At 41.0% G+C, this 20,236-nt stretch overlaps 1 protein-coding gene across 8 annotated transcripts in view; it reads left to right on the top strand.

The window, feature by feature from the left end:
- Nucleotides 1-631: 631 nt before the first annotated feature.
- CRB1 (crumbs cell polarity complex component 1) overlaps nt 632-20,236 on the top strand; it is a 163,124-nt gene continuing 143,519 nt past the window's right edge. For 7 of the 8 annotated variants that reach the window (XM_048861063.2, XM_075131550.1, XM_075131549.1 and 4 more), the window contains exon 1: nt 633-897. In XM_048861063.2, coding sequence (XP_048717020.1) covers nt 822-897 — 76 coding nt within the window. In that variant the 5' untranslated portion in view covers nt 633-821. Of the gene's footprint in view, nt 898-20,236 lie in introns of all 8 variants that reach the window. The other variant, XM_048861064.2, reaches the window with a different exon arrangement.

Below are 20,236 nucleotides of genomic sequence, written 5' to 3' on the forward strand. Positions count from 1 at the left end.
TTTTTAAGGGTACACAACCATTTTTTCCTGGACCTAGGGACATGCAGTCTATGTAGTGAGAGTTATCCCAGAGCAAACTTTTATGTCTGAATTTATAAACTCCCAGAAAACCAGGATTTGTAATGGAGATGATGGTAGATTCCCACCTAGAGCTTGGAACTATAAATATGTTCTAATGAAGACCAGAGCACTTGGGCAAAATCCCCTTTTAATGCACCTCCATAGCTATATATAGTACAGAAAAGACACTATAAATAACTAACCAAAGATGAAGGGAATACCTCTGGCTTTTGTAGCTAAAATGAAATTGCTCCATGTTTCTAATCCATTTTGTAAGGGGGGTTAATACAGCAGGAATGCAAAATGTACAAAGTATTATTATTAGCAATGGTTCTTTAATGTTATATCAGAGAGCCTGGGATATAATGGAGCCTTAAATAAAGAATAAAATGTGTTGTTTTCTGAAAGCCTGACAGATTACCCTGGAATTGTGTGTGAAATTTGAGCTAGGCATTTAGTCGCACAGATCTATAATAGAAAGCCAGGGGGAAGGACTCCAATCCATGCAGCAGAGAAATCTGCACCAGGTTTGAAAAATCACCCAAACATGCTCAGCTAAAATCTTAACAGGCACAACTGCCTTTTGAATCAAAGTCTGTAGGTTTGCAGTGAACAAGCTGACGAGAGTCACAGGCAGAGATGGGATGTAGCGGACTCTGTGTCTTGGCTATCATCCTGGTCTCAGAAGTGAGGAGAAAGCAGTAAAGATCAGCACCAGCCCCTTGGCAACTAGGCAACTTAGAGGAGGATGTCCTATCAAGATGAATATGGCTCATTCAAGAATTAACTCTCTACTCATCTTCTACCTCAGTTTTTTGCTGCTCATCCATTTAAAAAGTAAGTGTTCCTCTTTTTCTTATCATTCTGACATGTCCTAGGGCTAGGTGGCTAGATAAACACCTCTGGCAGAAAGCTAATTTTGTCAGGAAGCCTCTAAGCCATTGGTTAAAGATGCCAAAATGAGTTGGTCCAGGGAACTATAAGTTTTATAAATTCATAGAACAGATGGCTTTAAGATCTGAGTGTTCACACTGTTTGATGTTCATAGAGAATGAAAGCATTTAAATTTTTTTTTGTTTGAATATTCAAAGTTTGGTGCTAGGAAACCCATAAGAAATATTCACATACAAATACACATCCATTTCAACCTTTGCACTTTTGGAAACTGACAAACAGTCCATTTAAACCTGGATGTTTAAAATGATGTGTTAATATGGAGATTTCTCTTTTGTTTCCTAATCCAACATATTACTTGTTATACTAACTGCTCATCTCGATTATGTATTGTTATTGTGTCCATCAAGATACTGTCTAAGCACTACCATACAATCATTTTTTTAAAAAAACTGTAGGAAAATTAATTAAACAAATATGATATGTTTTGTGGTTTAAAAGCCTTGATTTTAACCTGTGTAAATATCAACATTAGTTGATATTTAGTCTGATCATTTTTATTAAAGAAATCTCTTCAGCAAACTTCCACATAAGCTGAAGTATGCACAATGGGTTTCCTTAATAATTTTGTCAGCTGGATGACAGTAAATAGAATCCAAGGAGATTAAATGGCCTCAGCTGGTGAAGCTGATGTAAGTTTATGAAAGGCAGTAGCTATTGAACATGTTTAAAATGAAGACGGCAAGAGTGTGTGTCTGTGGGAAGAGGCTGTGTGATTGGTGACTGCTGAGTTTGAATTGCAATAAGACAAAGCTTTGAGCAGCTGGCATTAAAGAAGACTTGGCATTAGCGTACAGTGTTTTGTAATCTGGGTCACCTTCTGTTGCTGCATCAGTCAGATTGTTACTTGTACAGTTTACAGCTCAGCGTAAATCAGACCCTGAACACCCAGCAGAAACAGTTCCATGAATTAGCACTGTTAAAAAAACTACAACAAAACTTTAGAGCCAGGAAGACTAATGTGACATATCTTATACATTCAAGTATAGTTTCTGATTAGTTTTCTTGCTGGAAGACGTACTGCGATACGTAGTCATTGCTTGCACCAATGTTCTTTTCCAAACATCTTACAGCAGGACAACTATTGGAAAAAGACTTCTTGGAACTTTTATTTTCAAGATGCAGTTTTTATAGTCACTGTACTTTTTCATAAACAAACAGCCTTTAAATCTCTATGTAAATGTCGCTTGGAGAGAATCCTCTACTGTAATTAAAGGAATTGAAATGATGATAATGAAGAGATTTCATTTCTGCACAATGCAGGCAAATTACGGTATGACAGATACTGTGTTAAAGGGGAAAACACAGAAAGCTTATAAGATTAAGAATGTTATAGTAAAAGTATCACACACACAAGCCACTGATCGATGCGTAGGCCCTTGAATGTAAGCCACAAGCAGTACCCCAGAGGCAGTAAAGAAACAACAAAAATAATATCAATTTGCAGGGCTCAGTCCTGGGTTTGGCTGAGCCTGGCTTGATGTAGGACCCCAGGGCAGGCAAAAGTAGTTTTTGTCACCGTTCAACTCCCTTCCCCAATCAGCCCAAATCAACCCTGGCACAAACTAAAGCAGACCTTCTTCCTTTCTCTAGATATGTCCATATGGGAGGAGGGCTAGCAGGGGGTTGCCTTATACCACCTGAGGATTCTGTGTGGTGACTGAATTCTCAGTTGGCTGTCTGATTTGTGACTGCTTTGCACTGGGTGGAAGACTGTCACGGAACAACCACAGCAAGGACTGGACCAACATAGATTTTTAAGTACTGCACTTTCTGCAATCTCAACAGGGTACTTTATGGCATAAAACTTTTTCGAAGAACTTTTTAGCTACTGTTTTTTTTAGCGGTAAACAAAATTGTTGATTACAGCTATTTTCTAAGATAAGTATAAAAGGAGACCATGACATAGGTATAAGGGGTGTGCAGCAAAACTGAGGCTATATAAAATATGAGCGACAATAGGTATACATGGTTATAGAAGTTGATTTTTTTCAAATAATTTTATCCTATTGGGCACATCTTTCCCCAAATAGTTCAACAGTTAGTCTAACACAGGCACTAGAGCCCAGATCCATAAAAGTATTTAGGTTCCTAAATCTACCATTAAGATTCCACTAACATTCTCAAAAATGCTGCTTAGTTGTTGCCTAACCCCACAGGCTCCTAACTCCCCAAGGCACCTGAATTTCCACCAATTGGCATTCGCAAAAGCACCTAAGTGCCAACACCATCTCACAGCTAATGAGCTGCTCAGAGCCCTAACTTAAGCCGAAGCTCACGAGTGGGGTTCTCAAAACTAGGCAGGAGAACGTCTATCTCGCCAGTGAGGTCTGATCCTGTAAGCATACTCAGAGCACTCATAAAACCTGACACCTGACACAAAAGACAGCTGGGGTGAGCCGGTCAGGAATTTGTCGAGGAAGAGGTTGTGTGTGTTTTGCAGGAACGTTGCGATTATGTCAAAATTTTGGAAATGTTTTGTTTCATATTTTATATTTTATTATAATTTATATTATATAAAAATTTAAATGTTTCAGCTTTTACATATAATATTATATATTATAATGTAAAGGTCAAAATGATAGTCAGCTGAAATGTTCTGACCTTATTGAAATGAAACGTTTTAATAAGATCAAAATGAAATTTTTCAGAATATTTCCTTTGTGAAAAATTGCAAATTTTTAATTTTTTGTCCTGATTTGGGATGAAATGAAATTTCAAAATCTCAGACTTTCCATGGGAGAGCAATTCCATTTTTCTACCAGCTTTACTTAGCGCATGGGAGTGCGTTCAGCATTATGATGGCCCTGGGCTGGATTCACCCCCACCTTGCATCTTGTACAATCAATTACACCTGTGCAGAGCAAGTGCAAGTGAATGTACAGTGGTACTAAATCAGAATGATAGCATTTACTACACACTTTGCACAAGTGTAAATGTCTGCATAAGGTCAAGGCAGTGAAGAATCAGGCACCATGTCTCTAAGTGGGGTTATCTGCTGAGTAGGATGTATCCAGCCTCAGCAGCTGGCAAGTGCATATATTTCTGTCACCAGTGAGTACTAGCTGGCAGATGGTGGACACTCCTACTTAGAAGAACAGCAGAGTACAGCACTATGGCACAGTGCTCTGGCCAGCAGGATACCTCCTTGCTTCTCATTCTTCCATTGGGCAAGGTGGGATTTGACAGTGGCTTGGGTGCGGGTCTATAATACATTTAAGAACTGACTCTACAAGGTGTTGAGTACCCTTATATCCCATTGAAGATCCCAGGAGTCTGCCTAGTAGGGCTTCTTTGTAACCATGTTTTAATTTTACATTCACATAGAAATATCTAAAACAGAAATAATATTACTTAGCACTGACTTTAGATTAATTAGCATTTGTAAATTATTGTGAATTTGATATAAAAAGATTTCCCCACACAAATCCAGAACACAAAAGATAATTTCAAAGGACAACTCAAGGTGCTTTTTTATCAAGTGTCAGTCTCCACGTATGTGACACAATGATAATATTTACTTCAAACAGTGTTAAGAGGATTAGTTATTTAATTCTTGTACAACATGATGTAAGTGTTGAGTACAAGGAAATCCCTCATTTTATTAAAGTCTTGGGAGACATCCAAAAATTTCATAATACTGGGAATTTATGTAATCAGGGGAACATATAATAGCCTTCTGTAAAGTTGGGGGACAACAGCTTTTTTAATGAAACAGAGTTTCGAAAAATTGCAGTTAATAAACTTGTGTTTTACTTACGTTATTAGATGTACTCACATCACTTAACATCAAACTGTACAGTGAGAGGAATTTCAGCCAGCAAATCACAGCCCAGAAAAATAAAATATTATCTTCTCTCAAACAATATCTAATTCCTTGTTGATGCTATCTGCGCCAAGTTACATCACTCCACTTTCACACATCCCACTCTGCATGTAATTATTATTCACTTCTTCAGAAGCTATCCTTGAAGCGTGATTTTCCCAAACCCCATCTCTTAAGTGACCTCATCGGAAGAAATGAGGCAGCAACAGCACAGAATGTTCAAAACACTCATGTGGCAAAGGAAACATTTGTTTTGCCAAAAAATCTTTTTGTCCTGCTACGGCATTGATATACAGTGGTACCCATTAAAACATAGGCATTTGTCAACAGTTACTAAACCATGGAATCTGGAAGAAATACTCCAGTAACTCAGGTATTACACTGGGGTAAGATGACTTTTTAATAGTGACCACAGTATATTCAGGATGGCAAATGTCTTTTGTGATTATCCGAGTTTCAGCACCCATTTAATCTCAGCATTTATGCCAGGCTCTTCACCATGGTATCTGAGCACTGTTCTTCACTTAATCACCCTCAAAATCAATTTGTTGCCTAGTATATTCCAGTGCCAGGTGCACTATCCCCTAGGAAACAAAGAATAATTACATATGAAATGTATTAATCTGATCACTAGCATGACCTGAGGTGCCCAGCATCCCCACCCACAAATATTACACAGCAGGAAATAAACATTGATAGTTTAGTTCTTGTCTGACTTACACTGGGTCCCATGGCATACTTGATATTTTTTTTTCCTTAAAATCAGTTGCATTTCCTGAGCTGACATCCTGAGAGCAGTTCTTCCTCCCATCCATCAGCAAGAAGCAGTACTCCCCATGGAAGTGGCGATACAGAGTAGTGCAGTGGTGAGGCAGGGATGAGTAAGAGAGCAGAAGAGGTGCAAAGGCTGCTCGGGAGGCTTGTTCAACATGCAGTTTCCTCTGATTGTGAAAGAGTGTCAGAGGCATAAATGATGATCTTTCCCAAGTTTCATCCCATATTCATACCAGGGAAGGGATGGTCTGGAGTTCCAAAGTTCAGATTCAGCTCTAGATATGTAAGTGTTCAGATCTGGGGGGTTGATGTATGTCGCCTGTATACAGTGAGCATGACAGAAGTGTCTAATGTACAGTTCAGCCAATTCATTTACATGGGATATGAAAACAATATCTAACTGTAGAACATTTTCTAGACAGGAAACTATGTTCTCCTGAGACACCACAAGTGGTGGTGGCCATTGAGCTCAGTATTTTTAATTCATGTTACAAATAAAATGCGTGAAGCTGCTAGATAAAGCTGATGAAGAGCAGTGGAAAATGCCGTCTTTCCCTATTTAAACTCTAAATATAGTTGAACATCTGCCACCTCAGATACTGATATTAAATTTCTTGAATGAAACATTGGCTCTACTTTAATATGTCATTGTGAAATTGCCTTTTAATTGAAAGGCTCAGGCCAACGTTCTTTGCTTCTTTTCAAATGATTCAATATTTATCTTGTCTGCCATCAGTAAGGTAATTTGCACCTCAGATGCAGACACCCTACTGTTTGACATGCTGTACAGCAGAATCAATTTTAGCTTCTCTCTTTGGCTATCATTTGTAACCACTTGTTCGTAATCATCATTAAAGTGTATTAACCGAGGGAGAGACCAAATGTTTTTTGGTGTAGAAAAGTGGAGTTCTTTTATTCAGCTGCAACCTTTTATTTTAGAATCAGACCAGACTAAGCCTCTGTGACTTCCACATTGAATAACTTCAGTGCACACTCTGGCCCAGTTCAGGAAGGCTCTCTATTCAGGACTGCATATAAAAGGGGGTTACCTTTAGTCATAAGCTTCCGTTCTGTTAAAGTCAATGGGATTTAAGTATGTGCCTCACATTAAGCACTTGAGTAATTGCTGTTCTGAATATGGAAATACTTAAAGCTCTTGCTTAAATTTCTTCCTGGTCCATATGGGTATGTCTATGGGTATGCAATAAAAAACCTGAGGCATTCAGGCTCATGCAGTTTGGGCTGTGGGGCTAAAAATTTTAGTGTAGATGTTTGAGCTCAGGTTGGAGCCCAGCTTCTGAGACCCACCCCCCTTGCAGAGTCTCAGAGCTTGGACTCCTGCCCAAGACCAAACATGTATACTGCAATCTTTAACCCCACCACCTGAGCCCAAGTCAGCTGACCAGGGCCAGCTGTGGCCATGCTGCAGGTCTTTTATTGTAGTATAGATTTACCCATATGAGGCCACATTTAAAGAGCACTCAGAAATAACAGCTGGTGCAGAAGATGCCTACTTCCTGGTTGCCTGTTTGCTTCTGCTTCAGCTGATTCAAGGTGTCAACTATACTCATAAAGCCCTACATGGTTTGGGCCTCCTGGCTACCTCAGTTACCATCTCAGCCCACAGAAGTTGAGGTCATATGAGGTGCTCATGCTTATAGAGGCTAAATTGAAACATCTGGTATTAGTGGCGAAGGATTCTCAGTGAAGGACCAATGATGTTGGAATATGCTTTTTCCATGATCTGCCAGTGCCCAACCTGGTGTTCTTTAAGTCATAGTGAAAAACTCATCTCTTTTCTCAAACGTGCTAGATGGGGTGCTTTGGTTGAGAGGGAGAGATTGCTGCTGTTGGAGAAAAAATATGAGGAGATTAGGCTCAATTGTCCTCTGGCAAAGGAGAAGGGGCCATGTTACAGAGCAGATAGCTCCCTAGTTCTCCACTGGCCTACCCCCGCTGTGAGAGCAGCCTCGGGTCTTTTGCCATTGGCATAAAGTCCACTGTGGTGGCAGGGGGGAGCTGGTGAAGGAGCTGACTTCAGGCTTTATGCCCTTAGACGTTAACCCTCCAGCAAGGGAATTCTCCGTTGGCAAGTTACATTTTTTTTAATTCAAGATTTGTAATCCAGGTACTTAAAGAACATAATAGTATCCCAAGCTATTTTCTTTCCTTGAAGTCTGTAGATAATTTTTATAACAGGGAGTATCATTATCAGATACACATATTTCTGCAAAGAAACCAGACTATCAAAATAATTTGAATGATTATTTCTGACTGTGTCTTAACAGTGATAAATATAGAAATAAAATACGTGAAGGCAGGATACCTTGGAAGTGTAATATTCGACCAGGGGTGGCCAACCTGAGCCTGAGAAGGAGCCAGAATTTACCAACCTACATTTCCAAAGAGCCACAGTAATACATCAGCAGCCCCCCACCAGCACCTCCCCCATCCCAGAGCCTCCCACCCACCAGCAGCCCTCACAATCAGTGCCTCACCCTCCCTCCCAATCAGTTGTTTCGTGGGGTGCAGGAGGCCCTGGGGGAGAAGAGAGAGGAGCGAGGGCACGGCAGACTAAGTGGGGCGGGAAGGGGTGGAGTGGGGACAGGGCCTGTGGCAGAGTCAAGGGTTGAGCAGTGAGCACCCCCCGGCACATTGGAAAGTTGGCACCTGTAGCTCCAGCCCCGGAGTCGGTGCCTATAGAAGGAGTCGCATATTAACTTCTGAAGAGCTGCATGTGGCTCCAGAGCCACAGGATGGTCACCGCTGTATTAGACATTAGGCAATAAAGAGACGTTACATGGTACCATACATAAAACTGTCAGTGAAAAAGAGTCTGAGTCGAAACCTGGATCCAACGAGCACTGAACTTTTGAGAAGCTCAGATATGGATTTACAGCTCCATTACTTGAAAGTGTGCCAAACCAAAACTCTGGGTTCCAATACCACCAAACACCGGGGAAGTGCAGACCAGGATCCAGTCTGGATCTGAACTCTTGTCTATAGCTGTAAGAGACACAACAGCAGTCTAACATCTTATTAATGTTTTCCACATCAGAAAATTAGGATGTTAATTAGGATGTTAATAATTAGGACCAGCTGTTGTTCAATATACCTGCAACTATACATTGTAGCAGTATGCAATAGGAGTTACAGCACGGTGTGTCTAGTGTCATGCATGTAGATGAAATGGGAGGCATATCACACACATGGCTATTGGCTGTGGAAAAATCATGTAGGCTATGCCAGTGTTTCTCAACCTTTCCAGATTACTGTACCCTTTTCAAGAGTCTTATTTGTCTTTGGACCACAAGTTTCACTTCACTTAAAAAACTACTTACTTACAAAATCAGACAAAAAAAAAATACAAAAGTCTCATAGCACACTATTACTGAAAAAGTGCTTACTTTCTCACTTACCATATAATTATAAAATAAATTGATTGGAATATAAATACTGTACCTACATTTCAGCACGCAGTATTTAGAGCAGTATAAACAAGTCACTGTATATATGAAATTTTAGTTGGTACTGATTTCACTAGGGCTTCTTATGTAGCCTGTTGTAAAACTAGGCAGATATCTAGAAGAGTTGATGTACCTCCTGGAAAACCTCTGCGTACCCTCAGGGATACGCATACCCCTGGTTGAGAACCACTATGGCTATGCCACAACACTCTAGTTTGTGGAAAGATGAAGTCCAGGTGTGTCACATCTCTCTCATTTCACAGACGTGCACGTCACATACCACAAAATACTGCAACTGATCTCATATATTATATAGGCTGCTTCCATGCTGCTGTGTTTGCTTATACATGGCACTGTAAAACAATTCAGAGAAAACCGTACCTTTTGTGTTCATCCCAAAGCTGTAATGGTATGAAAGATAGTATCATTAATTTTCATGGATAATTTTCAGTTCACTCATTCTCAGATATCCTTTTTTTAATGAAAATGTCAGAGTTCTCCTACAAAAAAAATCAGTAGAGAGGTCTTTTCCATAATATGAACAATATTTGGGAAATATTAAATCAGATAAAAACACAGTGGCTATGTATTTATGTAACTGAATCATTGCTTTATATGCCCAATGTCTTCCATGGAGTCTCGCAAATCCACAGACTATCCCTGAGAGTTACATTTTTCATTTAGATGGCAGATATGAAAGAACACGTAGATTGACAAATCAACAATAGCTACACATGTGAACACTTTGATCAAGCTAAGGCTGGCACTAATTTCAGCTCAAAATTCTCCCCATTCATCTTTTTCTAATGGTACAGTACATCAGTGTTCTCTTTATGATCCCACCAACTTTTGTTCTGATTCTATCCCTTTTTGAGGACCCTCCAAGCATGAACAGGCACAGCTAGAGATATACCAATTTTTTCCCCACAAAGCCTCCCTACAAGAGAAGCCACTTCAAGTCTTTAGTTAAAACTTTATTCACACAAAGTCCTACCAGTGGGACAGAAGCTTTGTCATGCCATTAAAGGCCCATATAATGGTAAGTTTGGGGATACACAATGAAGATCTTGTTATGATTTATTGGTTGCAGTCCATAGATAGCTATGGATTAGGGTTGCCAATTTTTTAATAGCACAAAAAAGAACACCCCTGCCCCACCCCTTGCCTGAGGCCCCGCCCCCGCTCGCTCTATCCCCCTCCCTCTATCGCTCATTCTCCCCCACCGTCACTCACTTTCACCAGGCTGGGGCAGGGGATTCGGGTGTTTGAGGGGGGCGAGAACTCCAGATGGGGTGCGGGCTCTGGGGTGGGGCCAGGGATGAGAGGTTTGTGGTGCGGGAGAGGGCTCTGGGCTGGGGCAGGGTGTTGGGGAGGTGTGGGGTCCTGGCGGCACTTACTTCGGCTCCCAGGAAGCAGCTGCCAGTTCCCTGCAGTGCAACCTCTAAGTGCATGGGTGGCCAGGGAGGCTCCAGCACTGCCCTCGTGCCCGCAGGTGTCACCCCTGCAGTTCCCATTGGTTGCGGTTCCCAGCCAATGGGAGCTGCAGAGCTGGCACTAGGGGCAGGGGCAGTGCGCTGAGCCTCCCTGGGCACCTATATGCCGCTTCTGGGAGCTGCGCGGAGCTAGGGCAGGTAGGGAGCTTGCCTTAGCTCCGGGCCCCCACTACACCGCTGACCAGACTTTTAACGGCCCGGTCACCAGTGCCGACCAGAGCTTCCAGGGTCCCTTTTCAACCAGGCATTCCAGTTGAAAACCGGACACTTAGCAAGCCTACTATGGATATTGTTCTGCTGCATGCAAGGCAGCAGTTTAAATTAGTTTGTGTTCAGAAATTTTGATGAATGAACTAATTACAGTGAATTTCTCTTTTTGGGAAATTCCCACATATTTTGAGATCTACATGAGAAGGGAGCATGCGTCACCAGATAGAATAATAGATGCAGTGAACTCTGCCAAAAATCAAGAAGAACATGGATAACAGGTTGCTCCCATCCTACTATCTCATAGAAGTTGGCACCATGTAGCTAGGGACAGACATGGGCCTCTTAACTGCACATTATCTCTCTAAAATGACCATTGAAAGTGAATTGTGCCAAATGTAGGTGTGATTTAGGCCCCAACTCTGTGGCTGACTTTGTGTGGACAGACCTCTGAGCTCAGAGAAGTCATTTGCAGGATCAGGGCCTTAGATTTTAACCCAGTTTTATAACAGACCAATCATCAATGTTGTTGTTTGCTTTATGTTATCATAGACTCTACACAATGAAGAATCTAATTCTAATGAAGGATAATCTAATATTAATAAAAATTCACTGGATAAATTTTAAAATCTAAAACTATCTTAATCCATTATAGTGACTTCATGATTTTTCAGCTCAGTTGAAAAAAATCAACCATTTATTAATGTATACTATTCCATAATTTTCTACCCCAAATGTACATAAATTAGACTGTCATTCCATCTGGGAGTTCTGTGCAAAATATCTCAGCTTTATTTGACCTCCTCCTTTTCCCCTCTGAAATGTGAGCACTGTGTAATTTTTCCCTATGAACAAGGACTTTCTTTCTTGTAACTATTCTCATTACTCAGTAAACTTCTAATTAATGCCTAATTACTGTAGTCGGAATAAAGCTCTTCTTACAAAGACATTTGTGGTTTTGCTCATGTTGATGGTCCCTCATGCATACCAGGATGACATCAGGCAGGTTCCCAGCAATCAAGGGAATCATGAAGTATTGTTAGAATGAATGTTTGATGAGTTCATAACAGATACTGTACTTTAATAGTTCCTCATTAGTTAACTGCGGAATGCAGTGGCAGCTAGAGATGCATTCAATTATGTCAGAGTGCTAATGTGAGGAGCCTTGTGGCTTTCCCCTTCAATTCTGGTTTGCACAGATTTCATCATAAATAAAATATTTCTTCCTCTTTCTCATTCAGATAATCATCCAAAGTAAGCCCAAAGTGAGAACTTTAACTTCACTGGAGTCCTTTTTAAGTTCCTTTTATGTACCTCATTATAATGCACACACACAAAATTTCCTCGCTGCCTTTGGAAGCAAACTGTCTGAATCACAAGGATATAAAGTGGCACTGGCCACACTGTAATTCATGCACAAGGGAATAACTTCTGCAAGTTGTGAGTAAAGTCAAAATTTCTGTGGTAGCAAGAATTTCACCTGGCAAATAATATAAGCTAATTACACCTCTAACACCTCTCTCCTACCTTTCCCTACACTGTGGTGCATGTCACTGGTACCTACATGCACCACAACCACAAGGTCCTCTCCACGACTGCACATAAGTCTATCTAGACGTCTCAAGAGATCTGCAACCTTCCTACCCAGCAGGCAATTCACCAGGTGGTTCTCCCAGTCATCACAAACCCAACTGTCTATATTTCTGTCTATATTTCTAATAATCAAATCCCCCATTACTATTATCTGTGTCTTCCTAATAACTGAAAGTAACTTCTTAAGCTCTTAAAAGAACTGGGTCAGGTTCCACTTCTTTTCATAGCCATCATTCAATAACTGAACAACACAACCAGATTACAACACAGCAATTAAATATTTCACAGTCCAATATAGAGAGAAAGCCATCCCTACTGCATGTTTTGTGAAGGAGCTAAAATGGGAACTGAGGGGTGCTGAGACTCTCTACATTAGTCTCTAGATATCCCAGTGTGGTTTTGCCAAAATGAAAACACTCAAAATTTATGGACGCTTCTGAAAATTTATGTGCAACAGCTTGATGCTGCTCCCATTGAAGTCCATGTCAAAACTGGCAGAGACAGGAAGGATATGTAAGTGTTATAACTGTTTGTTCTTTCTGACCTCTCAAAAATGCTTTCTCCATGTACAGTAAAAGCTTTGCTATCCACCATGTTGGGGGAAGAGAGGGTGCTGGTACGTCAAAAATTCCAGTTAGCTAAGAGGGAGGGAGTTTGGGTGTGTGAGCCACCCGGATTTGGCATCCGCAAACCCCTTCCTCATCCAAACTCCCTCCCAGAGCCTGTGTCCCACACCTCCTCCCGCACTCCAAACCCCCCACGCCTGTTCCTCCACCACAGAGCAGCAGGGACATGACACCGCTTCCGGGGAGCCACGCAGAGTCAGGTAGTGAGCCTGCCAGCCCTGTGCCAACTGGACTATAAACCAAACTTTCAATGAAGATCAGAAATGCCAGTGTATAGAGCTTTCTGGTTGATAAAGTGCCACATGACACAGCTTTTACTGTATTTGTTTGTTTATATAAAAATGCGTGTGTGTGTATGTGTGTGTGTGTGTGTGTGTGTACATGCATTTGTTTATGAGTGTGTGTGTAGATGTGTGCATTTATGAAGCACACAGAAATAATGATTCTAAAGAAAGGAATGAGAAAATGATACTAAAGGGAAAATGCAACTGGTGACTCATCAAGGTGAGATCTTTAAAGTAGGAAAATTCACTCTCAGGTTAGTTACTAATTTAGTCTACAGACCTTGACTGTGGATCTTTAATTTGGCCTTTGTAGTTAATGTTAACAGTCTGGAGCTTTAGGACCACCAATGAGAAAATATCAACTTCAGGGAAGATTGCTACCTTTGCAAAATCTGCTGAAATCTAACTTACCAGCTTTTTATTCTTTTTAAAAAAAGTTTGGGTAGTTCAATACAGGAATATAAATAGTCACAAATCAGAAAGACCTAGGGAAAGGAAGGTGATTCAGTAGGAAGATCATTAATCAACCCTATAAATTGGTGTTGTCTATGAATAATGATCTATTACATCAATAACAAGAAAGAAAAGAATTTAGATGAAGGGTATTTATCATTTATTTCCAGCTACCTGCACAGGTTATGCACATCATTTTGCAGCATTGACATATTTTGTATCAGAGAAAATGTAGTGAGAGACCAGTAATAAAATATTAAGAGAGCTGAGCACTGATATAAACAAATAAACTGTATATATAGATGGGTAAAAGTGTCAGAAGTGCTTAAGGGCCATATTTTCAAAGGTGCGTTAGTGCCAAAAGATGCAGATTGAAATAGGAGTTAGGCAACTAACATGCTTGGGCATTTTTGAGAATCCCATTGGGGCACCTGAAGATTCATATCGGTGCCTCAATACCTTTGAAAATCTGGCCCTATGTGACTTAGGAGCCTAATTCCCTTTTTTTAAAGTGAGTTAGGCACTTAGGAGCCTAACTCTTATTGATTTTCAATGAAACCTGGCTACAATGTCACTTTTGAGATTGAAACTTAGGAGCCTACGTCACATAGGCATTTTCCAAAATTTTACCCCTTGTCAAGTGTTTCTCTTGGGAGTTATTCCTCTAGTGGGCAGTCATGCATGTTAGAACTGGTGGAATTGCAATTTTATTACAAAGGTATATTTTGTTAATTCTCAGGACTTGATTCTGCCTCGTGGTTTAGCTTCAGGTTACAGAGGTTTACCATCAAAATGCACTTCGTACATCAAAAGATTGGTAACATGTATAACTCACAATTTACGAGACTTGGATTTGTTTGTAATGTTCAGGGTTCACATCACTGGTATGATGTCCTATTGTGTATTTAGGAATTTAATATTTATTGGTCAATTTTTCAGCAGTTGCAAATGCAAATACTTAACTTCCTTGTGCACAATAGATAATTGTGAACAGTATTTGCATATGCAAGTGTAAAATTCTAAGTGAAAAGTGAATGCACACTTGCAAATTTGATCACTTCTCTTGAGCCAGTCTACCTATCCTGATGGAAAAAATCTCCCAATCCCTTACCTACACAGATTACTTTATGAGAGTGTGATATTTAACTGAGTGTCAGAGTCCAAGGGTGTATCACACATTAAAATCATTTAAATTTGGTCCAGTAAATTCAAAATAAATTAGGGTGTATATCCATAGAACCCAGGAAGGGTGATTTTATGTCTAAGTCACAGAACAGAGAGCCAGGAAACTGGGGTCCTATTCTGCAGTTTTCATATATAATGCTGAGTAAGTCACTTAATATCTGTGTGTCTCAGTTTTAGCATCTGTAGCACTGGAATAATCCTTCTCTAACTCTAAACGTATTGTTAGGCTGAATTAATTGTTTGAAGAGCACACAATGCTCCTTGGATAAAAGGCAGCAAATATATGCAGAGAATAATAATAATAATTAATCGTTCCGTGTTATACTATGTATCCATATAACACTGAAACAGGTAAAGCTGATTTTGTTCAATGCCACATTGGCTGAATTAAATAGCTAGGGATCCTACAGCAATGAAATTCCAAATGCTCTCCAACAAAGTATGCAGGTGTGAACTCAGTGAAAATTTGTAGTTAACCAATAACCATGGGAACTAGGCAGGATTACTTAAAAGGCTTTTCAAACCCCATCAGCCAAATTAGATTTTTCCATACAACTTAAATATTCACTGTTTGGTTAATTGTAAGACACCTCTTTAAAAATAAAAAAAAAATCAATCATAATATTTTAACCTCTAAGCAACTTTGCAGTGTTTGAAGAGTCAAGAAAATAATCAAATATGACTATTTTTGTTCCTGATACTTACTATTTTTTCTTAGGGGAGACTTTTATCCTAAATCTGGATGCACAGACAACAGGCATCATGCAGATGATACTATTATTCTCGATCGTTGATTTTAAAGATAGTTTATCAATCAGTCCTTAAATTGAACTTTTCTTTATTTCCTTATAGTTTTTCACATTGGCCTTATCAGTGAAAGGCCTCTCAGATTAAATTAAAAATAACCTGGCAAAAAACAGAAACAGATTTTCAAGTTAGAGTCTTACATTCACTTTATATTGATTGGTTTTTACTCCTCTAGAAAATAAGTCACTATTTTGCACAAATAGTACAATATTTCTGCAGGAAGTCCCAAAGCCTCTCTCTCATACATAGCCCAAGCAGCTGGGATTAGAGGACCCCTTGGGGCTACAGGGAAATAATCCTCTCTCTCCAGGCATTCTGCAGCTGTTGCTGCAAGCTCAGGCTGGAGTAGCCTCTATGCAGCCTCTGCAATGGGGGCTGGAGTCACAATGCCTCTAGAAGTGTGGCCACTAAACCACTGTGTGAATGGTTCCTGCTTGAGTCCCACTCTACTAACCAGGGTGCAGAGTTTAGCGGGGACAGTGGTACTAGCCTGGAGCTGTCTTTGTATGCTGGGGAGCACATGGTCTGGCACTGTGCCTATGCATCCTGAGTGAGTACTGCTCAAAGGGAGAGCTCTCTTCCTCCCCTGGCTCATCTGCACAAGGCCAGGCACGATTGAATCCTATTTCTTTAATCTCCCCTAGAATGAGACAGACAAAGCATCTTTAGATCTCAGCGAGTCCCACAGACAGGGCACACAGAATCATACTGACTCAGATTTATAACTTGGACAAACCAAGTGCTGATTCCTACCTAAATAATCAGCCACAAACACAACGGCCCTGAGTCTCCATTGTTCCAGGTCTGTGGGAACCATCTTTGTGCCTCCTGTATTCTGGGGCTATCAGAGACCTGCCTGGCACCTAGTTCAGATAATAAGCCTCAAGGCTGCTGTAATTTATGTTCAAGCTGCCAGTGGAACCCAAGTGGCCACAGAGAGCTGAGAATAATTGAAGTACACTGTGTGTTGGTTATGCCTCTGGCAACATATCCCCATTTTGGGGATGATAGTAGGAGCCTTTTCACAGCTCTGTGCCAGCCAAGGAGAACCTCAGCACTGAGTGTAATCTCCGGGGGCCATATTTACCAGCTGTCCATCCACAAAGGGAATGGATCATGAAGAAAACTGTACTCAGCAAGAGGGAAGATTTGCTATGTAGACTGTGCCACATTTATTCATAACTTTGAATGGGAGTTAAAGGACTTTGAAATCAATGTATAATTTGACAGGGAGCCAAGGCAAAGACTTTGAAACAGGAGCAATATGCTCAGACAGTCCATACATTCCAAGGCCATCTAATCTTGTGATCATCTAGTCTGACCTCCTGTATGACAGAGGACACAGAATTTCCCCAAAATAATTCATAGAGCATATTGTTTAGAAAAACATCCAATAACGTTACATGTCAATAAGGATGTGGATATAAGGCATTTCAAATAATTTGCATTTATTATGTAATGAGAACAGGAGCTCCCAAAATCAAGTGCAATAATTTAGCACTGAAAAGGCAGCCACCTATCTTAGTTGTTCCAAATCAGATATGCTGAGCAGTGATCTGATCCTGGTGATATTTTGTAGATGATTGAAAATAAGTTTCAGTAATGGATCCAGGATACATAACCATTCATAAATCTGGTGACAGTATAGCATCCAGACTTCTTACACCTGAAGGAGGAGTCCATGATATATAAAATCAACAGGTAGGAGCATAACTCACCCACCTTTCAAAACCAGTGACTGGCACCTCTGGTTTGTTTGCATGGTGATATTGATTTTTAAATACATTTTCTTAAATATGTGAAGTATCCATTGCTGAATGTGCCATAATGGCTGGCCAGAGAGTACATTTCAGTAGAATTTCAGGTGCAAGAGTAAACTGTTTCTGAGCATCAAGTGTATGGCTTTGATTATGGGCCAGATCCTGGGGTGTGGATAAACAATGCAGAGCACAGGTTAGGATGTACGTATATCACTGGCTTATACCAGCACTGCTCCACTGTGCATGCTGGCCTCCCTCATACCAGGCTTCAAGATCCACAGGGGGCCAGAAACACAGCTGAAGTCTGGCACCGTGTAAGGAAAAGCCCTGGTCACACTCGCTTTCCTCCAGCCATGGCCACTTGACAGTGCCAGCACAGAGTGGAGAGTTAGCATTTAGGAGGGCATAAAGAGAGGGAAGGTACCAGCTTTGCAGATTGGGCAAGGAGGGCCGAGAAGCTGGTGTGGTAAATGGCATGGAGCTGTCAGTGAGAGCAGCAGCACTGAATCTGGCATTTGTTGGTGGAGCTGGGAAGGATGTAATCGGAGATGAGATCAAAGCCATAGGATGGAGTGGAGCTGTGCCGGGCCTTCAAGACTCTTTTTGTTCTAGTCCCAGCTGTAGAACAGAAGTTTAACAAAACGTTTTCTGAACATTTCAGAATCTTGATAAAAAATTCCCTTTGAATTTCCACCTAAAAACCATATGAGGATATGAGGGGAGCAAATGGGAGAAGGAGACTTCCTAAACCCCAACCTATTTGCTCACTGCCCTTATATTTCAGGATTCGAAAGGGCACATTACAGTGTGTCCTGTTATAGGATAGCACAAAATGATGTTATAGGATAGCACAAAATGAAGGTGAAGCGGTCACCTTCAGCCCCCAACTAAAACCCCTCCAACGCATTATTAAGGATCTACAACCTATCCTAAAGGATGACCCAACACTCTCACAAGTCTTGGGAGACAGGCCAGTCCTTGCCTACAGACAGCCCCGCAACCTGAAGCAAATACTCACCAACAACCACATACCACACAACAGAACCACTAACCCAGGAACTTATCCTTGCAACAAAGCCCGTTGCCAATTGTGCCCACATATCTATTCAGGGGACACCATCACAGGGCCTAATAACATCAGCCACACTATCAGAGGCTCATTCACCTGCACATCCACCAATGTGATATATGCCATCATGTGCCAGCAATGCCCCTCTGCCATGTACATTGGTCAAACTGGACAGTCTCTACGTAAAAGAATAAATGGACATAAATCAGATGTCAAGAATTATAACATTCATAAACCAGTCGGAGAACACTTCAATCTCTCTGGTCACGCAATCACAGACATGAAGGTCGCTATCTTAAAACAAAAAAACTTCAAATCCAGACTCCAGCGAGAAACTGCTGAATTGGAATTCATTTGCAAATTGGATACTATTAATTTAGGCTTAAATAGAGACTGGGAGTGGCTAAGTCATTATGCAAGGTAGCCTGTTTCCTCTTGTTTTTTCCTACCCCCCCCCCCCAGATATTCTGGTTTAACTTGGATTTAAACTTGGAGAGTGGTCAGTTTAGATGAGCTATTACCAGCAGGAGAGTGAGTTTGTGTGTGTTTGGGGGTGGGGGGGAAGTGAGAAAACCTGGATCTATGCAGGAAATAGCCCGACTTGATTATGTAAAGAGTTGTCACTTTGGATGGGCTAGCACCAGCAGGAGAGTGAATTTGTGTGGGGGGGTGGAGGGTGAGAAAACCTGGATTTGTGCTGGAAATGGCCCACCTGCTGATCACTTTAGATAAGCTATTACCAGCAGGACAGTGGGGTGGGAGGAGGTATTGTTTCATATTCTCTGTGTGTATATAAAGTCTGCTGCAGTTTCCACGGTACACATCTGATGAAGTGAGCTGTGGCTCACGAAAGCTCATGCTCAAATAAATTGGTTAGTCTCTAAGGTGCCACAAGTACTCCTTTTCTTTTTGCGAATACAGACTAACACGGCTGTTCCTCTGAAACCTGTATCTACCATGTAACTGAAAAGGGCAATCAATGGCCAGATTTTTGTAGCACCTATAAAACAAGGCTCAGTTGCTATCCCCACACTCATCCACATCATCTTTGCCTTTCATTTGGAGGGTTTTTTCCCCAAGTGAAACATCACTGACATTTGTAATTCTATATTCACACTTAATCAGACTGAACATTTTGCAAGTCTTGGTCTGTGTAAAAACGCCCTCTGCTTGATATAATGAGAACTGTCTGTTCCTTTCGATCTTTAGCATTTCATGTCTAGTTCAATTACATCCAACATGCAGCCAATTTGGGGCTCCTGTGATGGAGTGAGGACACCAGGTAGCCCAAATCAATTACTATTTTTGCATTTTAAAGGCTTTTTCCAAAGTACATTCAAATTCACAAAGAAATAGGGGACCTTCCAGTACTTCGGTCTTTGCTTGTGCTAGAGAAAAGTACCAAATCCTCTTCCCAGCACATGGGCTGATTAAACAGGCTGGCCGGTGGAGAGATCTGGTAGGCTGGATGGGGAGAGATGTAATTCTTCCCTACAGGCTGCAGAGCAAAAGTGGAGCTGCTTTGTGGCCACTGCTATAGCCTGAAGAATACAACAGATCCAACAGACACTGCACCCAAGGGGAGGCAGTTGGCTGGTGATTCCATATAGACAGGGATGTACTAGCCCTGCACCCTGCCCTGAAAAATCCTATCTGCTGTAGGGCCCAGGAAGGCTTC

Source organism: Caretta caretta, chromosome 8 (assembly GCF_965140235.1).
Source record: "Caretta caretta isolate rCarCar2 chromosome 8, rCarCar1.hap1, whole genome shotgun sequence".
Taxonomy (NCBI): domain Eukaryota; kingdom Metazoa; phylum Chordata; order Testudines; family Cheloniidae; genus Caretta; species Caretta caretta.